Source organism: Hirundo rustica, chromosome 4, assembly GCF_015227805.2.
Source record: "Hirundo rustica isolate bHirRus1 chromosome 4, bHirRus1.pri.v3, whole genome shotgun sequence".
Lineage (NCBI taxonomy): Eukaryota > Metazoa > Chordata > Aves > Passeriformes > Hirundinidae > Hirundo > Hirundo rustica.
The window spans coordinates 71,040,142-71,055,502 of record NC_053453.1 but is presented as its reverse complement, the minus strand read 5'-3'; the positions used below and the strand labels follow the sequence as shown (position 1 = coordinate 71,055,502).

General features: G+C 39.9%; 1 protein-coding gene across 3 annotated transcripts; it reads right to left on the bottom strand.

Annotated features, from left to right (window-relative positions):
* Window positions 1–207: 207 nt before the first annotated feature.
* On the bottom strand, window positions 208–15,302 carry RECQL (RecQ like helicase). 3 transcript variants are annotated; one of them, XM_040062084.2, is made up of 15 exons: window positions 15,277–15,302; window positions 13,881–13,953; window positions 12,562–12,759; window positions 10,464–10,643; window positions 9,847–9,953; window positions 8,714–8,912; window positions 7,148–7,314; window positions 6,698–6,779; window positions 5,500–5,648; window positions 5,290–5,407; window positions 4,535–4,673; window positions 3,739–3,830; window positions 1,735–1,954; window positions 590–719; window positions 208–396 (listed from the first exon to the last, which is right to left on the bottom strand). In XM_040062084.2, the coding sequence occupies exons 2-15, from the start codon at window positions 13,894–13,896 to the stop codon at window positions 208–210; spliced, it is 1,986 nt and encodes a 661-aa protein (XP_039918018.1). In that variant the 5' UTR covers window positions 13,897–13,953; window positions 15,277–15,302. The 3 variants fall into 3 exon arrangements, with proteins under 3 accessions (XP_039918018.1, XP_039918021.1, XP_039918020.1); XM_040062087.2 differs by lacking the exon at window positions 15,277–15,302 and adding an exon at window positions 14,871–15,174; XM_040062086.2 differs by lacking the exon at window positions 15,277–15,302 and adding an exon at window positions 14,912–15,174.
* Window positions 15,303–15,361: the final 59 nt, after the last annotated feature.

Here is a 15,361-nt window from a genome sequence, read left to right as displayed (position 1 = left end):
CTGTATCCTAAGATATGCACCACTTATTTGATATGAAACACTTCTTCCTCCACTACTAGCCACCTAGATTTGACAGTTTAAGATACTTGTTCCCTGCTCAGCATTTATTAAATAAAAATACCAGTACTAAAGCACAAACTGAACTTACACATTGCATTGTCCATGGAGCTGCAATCATGAATAGATCCTAAATGTAGCCTGTGACACTCAGTCAATAACTACTGGTTGGTAATTTCCACCTGCCTGAAGCTTAGGCTTCTTTGCTTTTAAATTAGGACTACAGCTGGGCCGTTTATGTTCCTGTGATTTCTTCATCACCGAATCTTGGACAGTCTTTGATCCAGTCTGGGCATCTTCTCTGCTTCCTTTTGATTTTGAAGATTGAGATGGCTTGACCTGTAAGATATAAAGAGATCAATTAAAATCCTAACATTGTTTTCCTTCTTTTTCCGTGTTCCCACACAAGAGAGAAGAAAATTACGAGGCTGACTGCATTACGACAGAACGTGCTTTGAGCAGATACCAAATCATTAAATTAAGCTCTAACAGAGAATATACCTATATGGCAAATCACAACAGATCTAAATACCTTGAAAACACTTTTCCTGTTTGTTATCCCTTCTATGGTGATGACATGCCCCTCGTTTTTCAGCAGCCGGGCTTTCGGTCCCACCTTCAGGTAGGATATTGTAGCAAAGGCTGTGAAGCTGAAATCCTCCCTGCAGGAATTAAATCACTGTTACAAGGGAAGGGAGACAGAGGCCAGACTATGCAGGAGAAAAATATCATAGAATCCTTAAGGTTAAAAAAGGTCCCCAAAATCATTAAGTCCAACCATCAACCCAGCACCACCATATCCAGATGTTTTGTGAACACTCCCAGGAATGGTGACTCCACCGCTTCCCTGGGCAGCCTGCTTCAATCTCAACAACTCTTTTCATAAGGAAATGGACGCATTAACCTTTCTGATGGATGTTCCAAATAGCTACATTCTGCTTTATCTATTCAAGTAGGCAGTCAGGTGATTTAGAGCTACTCTCATCAACACTTAACATAATTCAGTTTGTGGACCTTTACACACACAAGAACACTCAGACACACACTCATTACTCTTGGAACACATGGAAGAAAATGAAGCAGAAAGATGTAGTAAGTAATCTGCTCACCCTCTTAATAATATTGAAAAAAGCTGTACAGAGAGTTGCAAAGAAAAATTAAGACAAAATAAAGGTATTAGATATTTGTAGATTTTCTTGAACTTATAAAATTATATGAGAAGACAAAACATAGCACACAGAGCTTACAAAGACAGCACTGTTGTTAGTTTCACTACGTTTTCTTAAAATTTCTGAGTACCACTTTCCTGACTTAGACATCGTGTGGACAACCCCATTTGCTTTCCTTATCCATGGAATATGAATGAGATCTGTATGAACTGCAGACTTCTCCAAAATTAATCCTGCTGCAGATTTAAACATTCTACCTGAATACAGAAGACCCCAGATTTTTAAAATTGCACAAGATGCAGCATTTCAAATATTCCTCCAGCTTTTGAAATGGAAATATAGCAATATCTGAAGGGTTTTTAAGAATACATTAAATGCATCTGGAATAAAAACAAGACCACAGAATGTATCCATTACTGTTATGCAGAAGTAACAGGAGAGCAAAGAAAAATGACTACTAAATGTTAAAAAACCAAAACAAAGAAAATAAAATAGTTATCTGACATACTTCAGATACTGCTGCAGCAGTAAATGGGCAATAATTCTCTCCAGCTCTTCTCGAGGGTGCGTGGGTGGAGTAACTTCAGGCACCCTGAATTTGGACACACCTTTCCCAGACCAGGCATCGATTAATTTCAGTGGGGTGAGTTTCTCACTCATGCTGTCAGCTTGCTCGAGGATCTTTATTAGATCCCTGCAGTATCCTGTTACATCCATCTTCTCACATGCTGCAAGTGAAAGGAACATTTAGATAGCTCCCTGTAGTTATACATATGTACCTATATGTAGCTATAAATACATATAATATTTGTGCTGTATAATAGCAAGGCTTTTTTGTTTTGCTTTTAAACTAACTTAACAAATAAAGCAGTAACTTTCCTTCTGTCACATCAGGATACATTTTTACTCACACATTTTTCTCCTTTGTTATTGAAACACCCATCTGACAAACATTTGTACTTGTCTTTGATGTTACAAATCAGAAATTATTTCAAAGCATGACATTTGCAAGGTAGCTACTATGTTACTCTAGAACTGGATTCCTTTTTCTCACCCACAGGGTTTATTACGAAAGGATTAAGAGAGCACAGAGGAGGTGAAGCCTGTTAAGTGAGACATTTCTTCTCTCAAGACAGTTATGGACAAAAGGAGACATTACAATAATCAGCTTCATCATCCATAACAATTCTGAGCACCAACACATCAATGCAGCACATAATTATCATCCTTCTCTTCTATGACTGGATCATGGCACAGAGCTACCCCAACTGACTCCTCTGATACTGAGGATTAAGTACTGAAAAATAAGTACTACTGCTAAGTTTCCTTAGAGCTTGCTGAAGAATCAAAAGGCCCTGGAGGTGCAGAAGCAGTAAATAGGATATATTTCACCTTTATTTCATCACATGGCTCCTGCAAGCCTTGGGACAAGCCAGCTCCCTACTCTTCCCAACCTCTGACCCCAGTGCGCATTTCAGCTAAGCCCCATTTCTAACTAGGGGACAACAAGACATTGTTACTTTCAAGATTTTAAGAAAGGCTTTTGTTATATAATAAAACTGTAAAATGAAAAAAAGTTGAATTTTGGTTTGTCTACTTTACACCCCAAAAACATAGAGGGAAATAAAGTCTAGTTATGAGAACAGCTTTGAATACAGAATTGTTCTTCAGTTTTAAGTGTTGATCGCTGTATTAGCCAAATACTTTTTGCAACAGATATGTGATATGAAGAGATGGTATTTTTCACATATTACAATTCCCCTAGGTGGTCCTCAATGAGATTTAAGGGGATTTTGTGCATCCTTCAGAGATGCCAAGACCAACTTTCTCTCAGCTCTCCTTTCAGAGCTTTCTTCCTTTTCATGGGGGTTCCCATGTTTAAGTCACAGCACTCACTTTTCAAGTGCAACAACAGATGCTCTGTTCATCTTTTGAGTGTTTCAGCTTCCTGATGGGTACCAAAAATCACTGCAAAACCTTGAACTAAGAGTGCTCAGGTGTTCTGCACACCTGTCAGTGCAGTTCTGACACAGGAACATCTCGTGAGCGTGCAGCACTGAAATCCTCAGGGGTTTTTCCAGACAAATTGTGAGAGGATGTGCCAAGTGTACCTGCTCAGAGCCTAAGTGTGAACAGTCTGGCATGCAGGGGCTCCTCCTCAATAAAGCTTTCACCCCCAAACAAATCCTGAAACAAAACCTGACACATACCAGAATCCTTTTAAAACAGGTAAGCCAATCTCTCCCCTGCCCCAGCTTCCCTTTTGGGAAGCTGAGCCTGAAAAACACCAAAGTGTATTGTAAACCCCAGGCAAAACTCCAAACCAGGAATTATCCTGCTAAATACCCTGAACTTGCCAACAGTAGGCCACCAAAAACTGATACTCGCAACAAAATCTGCACCTCGAAAACAGTCAGTAATACAAGCACAGGTCACAAAATTTGCTTACGGTTTTTCTACAGCAGGGATTTCTTTAAATCAACTTTTCCCATGTTCTCTGTCCTTTACCTACCATTCTCTCTACAGCAGTTATCACACATTCTGTTGCAGTTTGCAGAATCCCACACCTCATCAAAGTGGTGGGCTATGAGCACCCGGCGACACCTGAGGAGCAGAGGGGAGCCACAGAAGCCATGTGAATATCTAACACCTGCACTGCACATCATGAAAAGGGCAAAAGAGGTCCCTAGGGACAGCTCAGATCTCTAACAAGCACAAAGAATTATCAGAGGAAAAGTCAGAGGACAAACACTGCAACACCAGTGCTCCCTATCAGCTATGCCAATACAGATAATGATTAAACACCGGTGTAGGAAGAGTTTGATTGAAGCAGAAAAGTATAATCTGCAGTTTCAAGAGAATGAAAAATGCTAAGAATATGAACCCATTGTTACACTGAGGCCAAAAAAGGTTTTACTGGAGGCACCAGTTGCCCACAGGACAGATACACGTTTTCCATTAAATATTCTAAATATCTCAGTGAAGCAGTAAACACACATGGATTCCTGTGTGGCCACCAAACACTGTAGCTCAAGAGTCAAACCCACAGAACTCCATTATTTCCTTTGACTGGGATTTGAAATCCAAACAGTGTTTGCGGATAGATATCCCACCTCAACATAGCCACTGCCAGAATTGTATCCTGAAGCTGGCAAGCTTGTTGCTATTTTTGTTTGGTGATGGGTTCATTTTGGTTTTGTTTCAGATTTTTTTTGGTGTGTGGTTTTTTTTTTCCCCAAATGTCCCAAAACCCCCAACAAAATTAGCCTATTTAAAAACTAATCAACCAAGCCACCAGAGTAACTTACTTGCTCATATTTTGGCAATAAGATACCATATCATACAGCTTCTCTTGGCCAACATTTTCCATCACCACCATTGAGCTGATTCTGAATATGTCTCCAAAACCATAATACAAAATGCAGTCAGCTTTTTGGTCATCTCTACCTGCAATGCATTAAAATGAACAGATCTCAACCAAATGCCCCTCAAGTCCCTTGACAAGTTTTCTCCACATAGACTCAAATCTGCCTTTAAAAAAGTAATGAGATGAACAAGATCAAAAAACCCAAAACACTGCAAAACGTTTTTGGGGGTGGAGTTTGGCCACAACAGGTATTTAGTGCTGCTAAATATTCTCTGCTCCAGACTCCCCATCCTACTTGTATTTCTGAAATTCATACAGTGATTAAACATCACCTAGAGACAATCTGAGCAAATCACACATCCCAGGCACTATACAAAATAGAACAAATTAAAAATTGCATATCAAATCCATGTGACATCATTCTGGTAAGCCACAGATTTTATAAAAAATCAAGTATTTAAAAAAATGCTGAGTGGAGGTCTAGATACACAGTTATTCTTTGTTACACTGCAGCAGAGGCCTGGTCATGAATGTATTTTCTATTTAAAGCCTCTTTACAGAAGCAGTTTCATTATACCCTTTGAAAACTGTCTGAAAGGCAAGAGAGTTTGCACAAATGCCTGGAGAATTGAAGGACAATTTTATTGGTTTAATGGATATAAATGGCAACTTTGCAAAAACCACTTCCTACAATACCTGCACGCCCACTCTCTTGGTAGTAGTTTTCCATGGACTTGCTCATGGAGTGATGAATTACAAACCTCACATCAGGTTTATCAATTCCCATGCCAAAAGCAACAGTTGCCACTACGACCTGGGAAAAAGAAAAAGATTAAGAAATCATCAAGATATCAAACCGCAATTTGTTTAAATAAGACACAAGTCCATAGAAAGTATTTACTTAACCTGGATTTGATTTGTTGCCCATCCTTTATGAACTTTGGTTTTATATTTAGCATCCATGTTTGCATGGTAAGTCCCTGCCTTGATTCCCAGTTTCTGCAAACTCACAGTAACTTGCTCAGAATCCTTTTGAGAAAAGCAGTAAACAATTCCTGCACAAAAGTGAAAGAGGCCTCATTGTAATGCCTTAAAAAGGCCAAACAACCCCCAAATACCTAAAAACAATTGTGAAAGTTTTCTTAGCTTATAAAATAAAGAATTAAAAAGCATTATACAGTCTTTGTGCCTATTTAGTCCATACTATTGGTATTCATGAAGGAAACTTCAATTATCAGCTTGGACCTGAAGGCTAAAGAGGAAATCCAGGTGCCAAGCCACAGAATCATGGAAGCATTCAATTAATGTTCAAGGAGCACAATGCTTCTCAAAGCTTCTTTAAAGGGGTGCTATGCCTTATGACAGCTATGGCATCTCACATGAGGTTTCAGTTAAATCTGCTTTTTGCCATTAGTCAGGCTGGGCTAAGTCAGGGATTACACACAAAGCCATGTGATTTGTGATCATCTTAGCACAGTTTGTGCTCAAGGCTTTTTGGTTTGTGCTTCTCACAGCCACGGAGCTCCAAGCAGAGACAGGGACAAACTGCTGCTCTGGGAACCTGGGTTCTGCTGGCTTGGCAAGATGTCTCTCCTCATTATTTCTACTACAGAATTTATTGATTACACACGTCCAACTTTTACAGTTCTGCTTTTATCTGCAATTCACCCCCTAACACCCATTCTGGGCACTGAGTAACAGATGACTCTTACGACCAAATATGAAAAAACATTTTAAAGATAACAAGTATCCTGACACAGACAGTAAATAATGTGCGGTTTAAGAGCATAGAGATCACCTTTTCTGAGCCTTACTTTTACAATCTTAAGACCTCCTCTTATTACCTATGTAAACATTGTTCTGTAGACATCAAGATTCCAGTTCAATACTTCAGAAGATACAAGTAAACAGTAAAGACATTTAAACACTACTCAATGAAGAGAGAAATCATTCAAGGTATGGATCTTGCTAAGTTTCCTTTATTCTAATGCTGGATGTTCAATGTATGGGAGAAGGCAGAATTTCTCTACATGCTTCAAGATCATTTGACAACCTCCCAACATCCTTGCAATGCTGAAGGTTATGTCCTTTTTTTGACACTTACCTGACAGTCCTTTGTATCTTCCATTAATGGTCTTAACTATGTCCTCAATGAAATCTTCATTATTTGAAGGCTTATGCCGAACCTCAAAAATACGTTATGCACATGTCAGAGTTCAAGTGGGCAAACAGTCTGCCAAAAAAACTTATTTTACTTTTTCCAGTACTCCAACTACTCCACCATTTAAAAAAAAATTGTTATTTTTTTTAATGAACAGTCAGATTAGAACTCAAAAAGTCCATTGAAAAATAAACCCCAAAACAAGCTTTCCCTGTCAAGAACAATAAACAAACCTGTGGCCAAAGTGAAAATGCAGCACAACAGAATAATTCACAACCTTTCTGCCATCATAAGACATATTTTCCAACAGGTTGAAGCAGTCTGAGCCTGTTGCTTTCCTCTCTCCCTGCAGGAGACAGCATTGCAGCCAAAGAAGCAGGTAATAAGACCTACCTCATAGTAAAGGTTGGGTCGGTTGAAGGAAGCAGTAAAGGTAATGCACTTCTGAACATGCAGAATGTTCTGAGCATCCTTTAAAACATGATTGGTAGCTGTTGCTGTCAATCCAATCAAGGGAGTATTGGGAAACTGTCTTTTCAGGATACCAAGAGACTTGTAATCTAAGCAAGAAAACAAAAAGGGGAAAGAACAAGATTTCTCACACCACAAATGCAAACTTTAAAAAAGACATTCATCTAGGTAGTATTTAATGGGGTAATCCTGCAATAAATGTTATTACTGCTAACCTACCACAGAACTAATTTATATATCCAAAGGAAGTCACATGCAAGTTGCACTTATCAAAAGAGATGCATTCTAATTGAATTTTAAAGAATCAATCACAGAATCATTCGGGTTGGAAGACACCTTAAAGACCATCTTGTTCCAATCCCCTGCTTGAACACCTCCAGCAATGAGGCATCCAGAACTTCTCTGGGCAGCCTGTGCCAGGGTCTCATCACCCTCACAGCTCTCCCTAATATCCAATCTAAACCCACTGTCAGTTTGAAGCCATTCTCTTTGGCCTGTCACTCCAGGCTCCTGTAAAAAGTCCCTCCCCAGTTTTCTTTCAGGCTCCCTCCAGGTCCTAAAGGCTGCCCAGAGAAGTTGAAGAAATTTTCCTCAAGAAATTGAAAGGCTGCAATTATGAGACACAATTCAGAAGGCAAAAATGTATGGAAATAGAAATTCCTACAAAAATATGTGTAGAATTGTATTAACCAACATTCAGGTTATTTTGCGGGTCTGTTTTTACAAACAGCTTTTGAGTAAACAGAGCTTTGTACTAAACAAGCAATGTGGAATTTGGATACATGGACTAGATTGTAATAATAAAAATAATTAAAGGCTCAGTACTGGGAATCACTGGCTGCCTTTGAACAGAAATGCAGCCAGGGGTACTTATCCAAATTCCACATTGAACTAGCCTGGCTCTTGGCTCAGGCACCACTTTTTAGCAAAACCACTAAGAGTGACTTTACAGTTAATTTTGCTTCAAATCAGGTTTTCTTTCAAAGACAAAGAAACAGTAATCAACAATATTCTACAGTCTGCAAGGCAGGAAAAAGACAGAAGCACACTTTCTTTCCCTGTAAATGAAGGGCATTTATTTCCACTTGATTCAGAGATCTCACGAGTTTACAAAATGCTCTACCTCTTTCATCAGAAGTGCCAGGGAGTGATGTACAGAATGACACCTTCATGTAGCAGTAGATTAAAAGTAACTCTTGCCCATATTAAAGATGCCAACCAAAACCTTTAATTTTATGAAGCCTCAACTAAAGTAAGCTGAATAAAGCATTTTTCAGAATACTGACAGCAAAATCTACATTGAAATCATCATCTGCATGAACTCAGCTCCTGGACAATTTGTGAACTGAAGTTCTTGAGCTAGCATTGGTACTCGCCACGCATTAAGAATTCACTTAACACATGAAGGAAGCAGCTGATCTTATTTCAGCCCCCCTCATTATTCACTGATGCCTGAGCAGCCCTGCAAAGGGGGTTTGAGGAGTGTACCAGGCCTGAAGTCGTGGCCCCACTGACTGCAGCAGTGCACCTCATCCACAGCGATGCGGGCCAGGCACCCGGCCTGGTAAGCTTTCTCCAGCTTGGACATGAACATTTTGCTCTTTGCAATCTTCTCAGGGGTCACATAAACGAGCTTCAGTTGTGAATTCCTCTTCAGCATTTCCATGTGGACCCACTTCACATGTTCCTGTTCAAAACAAAACGGGACAGCGGGAGGTAACAAACTGGGACAATGCACTCAAGTTGCTTAGTGCTAAGGTTCTTAAGAGGTGATTAGCAATTCACAAGGTGTAATTAACAGAGACTGATAAAGTGTTCCACGGTATTAACCACTATAAGCCATTGTATAAGATCCCTATGACCATTTTAATACTCAGAAAATCCATGATGGGACTTTGAAGAAGCAAAGTGTTGAATATGTTTCTTTGCTTCATTGTGTGGTATCAATATTTTCCCAATAAACTGTGATGTACAAAACGGGCCTGTGATCCTACAACTGTAAAATAATTCCTTGCACACAACAGTGGGGTTTATTACTGAGTTTTCAGAGGGCTCTGCATCAAAGCAGGCTTCAAGTTTGGCACATTGCATCAAGCCACTTATCAATTATCAAACCTGGTGTCATGTGCAAGTTAATGATCACAGCCTCCTGCTAGTCAGGAAAATGACTGTAAAAAAAGCAACTGTCTAGTAAGAGACTGGGAAATAAGTTGCTTCTGGGTCTCTGGATAAAAACAGCTCACCAGCCTACTGTAAGAGATAAATAATTATATGTAAAAGCCTGCACTGCTCAACATGGTAGTAGTGGACAAAAATCACCTACTCCAAGTCTAGAAACTGAGGAAAAATCTACAACACACAGCAGCCAAAAATTTACAACACACATCACACTTTGTGTCCTCTAAATAGCCCAAGAAATCTATTTATTCCACAGAAGGTGTTGCTTCCCATGTGCTGTTGTCACTAAAACATAAATACAAGGTAGTTAACCACCTTACCCATACCACAGCACCCTGCCGGCCAGATACTGCTGCTAGAACAGCATTAGCTGATAAATCTGTCTCATCCACATTCACAAGTACACAGAGGACAGACACCAGAAAACACAGAGTTAAACACACCTTGCTGCTTGAGGCATTTAATAAAGCTGCAGAAATGCCAAGCTGTTCCAAAACCATGAGCTGATCTTCCATGAGAGATATCAAAGGACATACCACCAGTGTGAAACCTGTAACAATCAATCATTGTGCAAACTGAGCAGTTCAGATGTCACAGATATCTCCTAATTCTTTTTACTGATGCATCAGCCCTGCTCTGAAGAAACTGCCAAATGTAAGCTTAAGCTTCATACACAGCAGCAGATTCCCCTCCCAGCCAGCTGACAGGTGATAATTGCTATTAAATGCCCCTCCTCTTGGGGCCTAGACCACAAACAAACTGAGCTGCAACAGACAGAGTTGTTATAAAAACATACAAAACAAAACAAGTTGGAAGTTTGTGTCATGAGGTACTGATTTACCATAGAACTAAGCAGTGACAGCTAGCGGTAAATTTAACCTTTGTAAATAAGTAAACTTCCAATGCAATTGGATGAGTTATTAAAAAAACACCAGCCAAATGAAACCAAATTAACCAAACAAAAATACACCAAATAATTTTTGTTCTCCAAATAAATACAAAAGGGAGAAAATAAATCTAATTCTTTACATTATGTCTTTTTTCCCCCCCCCTCACTCACCATCAGAACAGACAGCTGGTAACTGGTAACAAAGGCTCTTCCCACCACCTGTAGGCATGACAAGAAATATATCCTTTCCTGCCATTGTAGCATTCACTGTTTCAAGTTGCAGTGATCTAAACTTCTGGAGTTTAAATTTGCTCTGCAGTGCAGTTTTTATCTTCTCATACCATGGAAAATCTGTTAAGGGGAAAAAAACCCAACTCAACAAACACATTTCATAAGCAAATTAAAATATAAGAAGGAGGGGTAATTTACATATTCAATAACTAAATCTGGCAGCGACACAATTTTAGATCTGGGAAAGTGTTTATCGATTTATAATGGCACAGAAAAAGCTCCACACAATCTGAGTCTGGATGCACCATTTTCTAGGGTGGACCATTGAAAACTCAAATTGTAAACACAATTCACCTCCAGACCAAAGCTCTCACTGCACATGGATGTGAATTAATGTGAAAAACTCAAAACAGATGAACTTCAGAGTGCTAATGATTGTGTCAAGTCATTAGCCCAAAATAAAGAGAAATTAGAATCCCACCATGAAAATAAATAAAACCAGATATTGAGCCCTACAATAGTTACTCAAATTCTTCCCACACACAAATGCAGCAATTACCAATAGTATAAAGAAGTGGGGATACAAATTTTCCATATACTCCATGAATAATAAGCATTTATTTAAAAAATAATGAGGGGGGAAAGTTGTTTAATCTTCCCCAAAATCACCACGTGAACATGCTTATAATAGGTTTCTCCTGTTTTCAATAAAGAGCTAAAGACTGCATTTTTAAAAGATGTAATGCTCTAAAAACTTAAATTATCCCTCCTGATGAATCTTTTTATTATTAAAATTAATAGTAAAATTAATAATTTTAATTTTTAATTAAACTATTAAAATGCAGAAAAACTGTGGGAGCTCCACGTTACTCCACGCTCAATGCAAGAATTAATTTTGGGACTTGAGGTGACATAGCAAAGAAATTTACAAAGAGCACAGCTAAAATCCAAGGCTCTCTGAAACCAAGAAAAGCCACCCACTGACTTCCATGAGCTTTAAACTGGGAACAAATTTAGCTGCTGCTCCTGTTTAATACATGCACAGCATCTGATTGCAAAGACATTAATTTTCAAAGCATGGGAGGTGAGAACTAAGCATAGAACTATACAAACAAAATTATTTGTTCAATAGCATAATTTGCAATGATAAAGTATCAATATTCTTACATATGCATAATAAATACTCTTCAAACATAGAAACAAGTATTCAACCACAGCATTAATTTCCTTTTTAAACAAGCCTGAAAAAGTGTACTTATATGATAGATATAGGCATTTCCAAATCGAGAATTAAATTAAAAAGAAGAAAATAATAATCAAAGTATCTGAGTCCAATTTGGCAAGGAGTAACATGGCCAAGAACCACCAACTATTCAGGCCTTCAGTTAATGTCCAACTTGAAAGACAGATGCCCTCACACCACCACGAGGCACTTGCCACTTGCATTAATTCTACAATAATAATGTATTCTAGGTTATTTTTGGCAATCAACATCTATCTAATTTGCATTAATTTGGTAAGACAGTGAAGCTACATGACCCATCACAAACACCACCGATGTCCTACCCACTCAAGCAGGAAGAAACACAAGACCAGCAAGAAGCAACACTAAGTGCAAAACTGTCATTATCAAACCCTGAGAAAATTCAGAGCAATTTGTTTCAGAACACAAAGAAGGAGTAGTATTGCAATATAACTTAAGCATTTGGTATACAAGTATTGCAATAAAATTTACTCTGGGATTCTAAGAGCAAATCAGGTAAAATTGTGACTTATCAACAAGCAAAGAATTAAAGTAGTTTTAACAGGCCATTCTGACAGAACAGATAATTCTGCCCAGAACAATTCAAGATTAGTGTTTAGGAATGCCCAATGAGACAAGTACAAACATCACCCCATTACCCTGGCGTGTCAGCCAGCTGACGAAAATTAAACAGGACAATATCACTATCCAAACAAAACTCATTGTATAAGTGCATTTCCCCCTACTGAATTACTTCCCCTTTCTGTTAAAACATTAGAATTTGACTCTGCAAACCTATTTTGTTCCATTCCTCAGCTGAGGTTCCAGTGTCTTTACTTCCACCCGCCTCCAGCTCTCCTGAGGATTGTTTTATCAGATTCTTCACTCTCATCTTCTTTTGAAGGAGTTCCTGCTGCTTATCCACAAGTTCCTGTATCTGCATCTCCACTGCTTGCAGCTCATTCTCAATGGACACCAGCACCTCCTCTAGCACTGCAGGGGAAAGCAAGGAGGAGGCACAAGAGAGACTACAGTCACATGCTGATGCCAGTTTTAATTGTATTAATTGTACTCCAGCCAATCCCAATGTAAGCATAACGTGGTCAAGTTGTTAACAGAAAGCCTTTATTTATATGTGAGAAGGCTATTATCAGGTTGTTTACATTAACCTAAGCAAGTTAAATTCTCCTGGAGTTGAAAATTCCATGCACCAAGATCTCCCTCCTACACAGAACAAGAGGATCTGCTGAACAACAAGGTTTGGATATGGAGGGAAAAACGCTTTTACAAACACAAACCATCGTTCACAGTGAAAGAAGCGAAGCAAATGCTCCCCAAAAGCTTGGATTACACAAGTGACTCTTTGGCAGAAATTTGCCTCTTTCCACCCCAATGTGCCTTTGTGTGAATTGCAGATTGTGCTCTAGAATCCAATCCCCAGAGATTAAAAGACTAATTAACACATCTGCCTGCATGCCAAGCAGGTATCCCTATTCCAGAGCCAGGTCAGAAAATCATAAGAAGAAATTACTTCCACCCCCACACCCAGAAAACCCAAGAGATTTTGACCCATCCAGAGCAGATACGACAATATGGTTATGGAAACAAAAACGTGTGATATGGGAAAAAAACCCAAATCTTAATTTCAAATAGCACAAAATGATGACAGTTGTGTTCCTAAATGCCCACTGCCACTCAGCAGAAAAGAGTTAAGAGCATCTTAAAATATGAAGCAGATTTTCAAAATGTTGCAAACCAAGTAATTTCCTTGACAAACTTGATTTTCATCATCCAATAGCTGGAAGGGACCTTAAAGCTCATCTCATTCCAAGTCCCCTGCCACTGGACCAGGTCACTCAGAGCCCCATCCAACCATGCCTTGAACACTTTCAGGAATGGGGCATTTTGGTTTAGTTTTACCCAAGAAATAAAAAGCTATCCAGTGAAACAATTTTTTTTTTTCTTCACATTTAAAATAATAAAAGCACAGACTGCACAAACTCTTTGCTGCACACATTAAATTCATATAAATAACAATCAGTAACATCAGGTGATTGTGTCTTGTTAGCTAAATGACAGCAAAATGAACATATGGAATATTAATTATGGATTACCTGCAACAGCTGTCATCTTTGGAGATTAAAGGACGCTATCTTTAGGAGATCTTATTTAACCAAGCAACTGTCACTAAAAAAGAAAATGAATAGAATACATTTTAAAATGTATTTATTAAGTAAGCCTTCTTAACGCAGAACAAATTTACTGCAGGAGGTTCTTCACTACCAGAGCTGTTAATGTAACAGTTTAAGTACTGGTTCATTTAATTTGCTTACAGAAGGACGCCCCACTAGATGACAACTGCTTTTTCCCTTCTGTAAAATAGATAAACTCACAACGAACTCCCCAGGCCACAGCTCACCAGGCTTCTAAATGAATCCAAGTGAATTTTAACCAAGTCACACATTTCCTGCAGGAGGAATGCTCTGACCTAGACCAGTCACTCACCAAGTGTCCATTATAATTTTTGATCTCTTCAAAAATCATTTTACAGAAAAGTCTGAACACATTACATTGCACCCCTTGGAAACGCAGCCCCCAAAACATCTAGAGGATCTGATAGGAGGAAGTGAAAATGTGGTTTGGTTTAGAGAAGGGGGATCGATTTTGAATAGATCATCAGTGAAATTAATATAGGATTGTACTTATTGGCTCATTTTTTGAACAACAGTCTTTATCATATTATATGATAACAATACCAAAGTCAAGAAACTTGGTATTTTCTGTTATTGCATTATGAGCTATTTATTACGTAGATGGAAGCAAAGTCCAACGGAAGGTGGAAGGGAATAAATTCAGCAGATCCTCAATAACAGCTGACTCCACCATAACAAAGATTTCCCCGCTCCTATAAACAGAGAGGGAAATATATATTTAAAACGATGTGTGAATAAAACACTTCCACATCACTCAGCGCCAGATCCAGACGCTGCCTAAATCACCTCCAGGGACGGCAACTCCACCACATCCCTGGGCAACCTATTCCAACGTGGGAACACCCACGCACATATATGCGAATATTATATCGAACACATATGCAAACATACACAGTGAACATATACAGTGGGGTATTCTCAGCATTCCTCACCCACACGCCAGCTGAGGGCACGGTGCTTGCCAGGCCGGAAGCACCCACTCGGTAAGGCTGCAGGACGGGGCAGAATAGATGGACAGACGGACGGACGGGCAGGGGAGCCCCAGCTCGGCGGGCACAGGATGGAGGAAGGAACAGAGGCTGCCAAGGCACGCAGGACGCCACCGCGCCTCGCTGCCGTGCCCTCCCGTGCGGCGGACTCAGCGCCGGCTCAGGCCGGCAGCTCCCACAGCCGCCCTACGGGTTAGCACCGGCCACGCTCCCGCACCTTCCATCCTTTATCCTCCACCCTTTATCCTTTATCCTTTATCCCGTCTCCCTCCGCCCTCACCGCCCCCGCCCCGCGGCCCCGCTCCCACCTGCGCCGCGCGCGCCGGGCCCCGCCCCTTCCGCCGCCCGCCCTCAGCGCCCGGAGCGCGGGGCCCGGCGCGAGCGCCGCCCCTC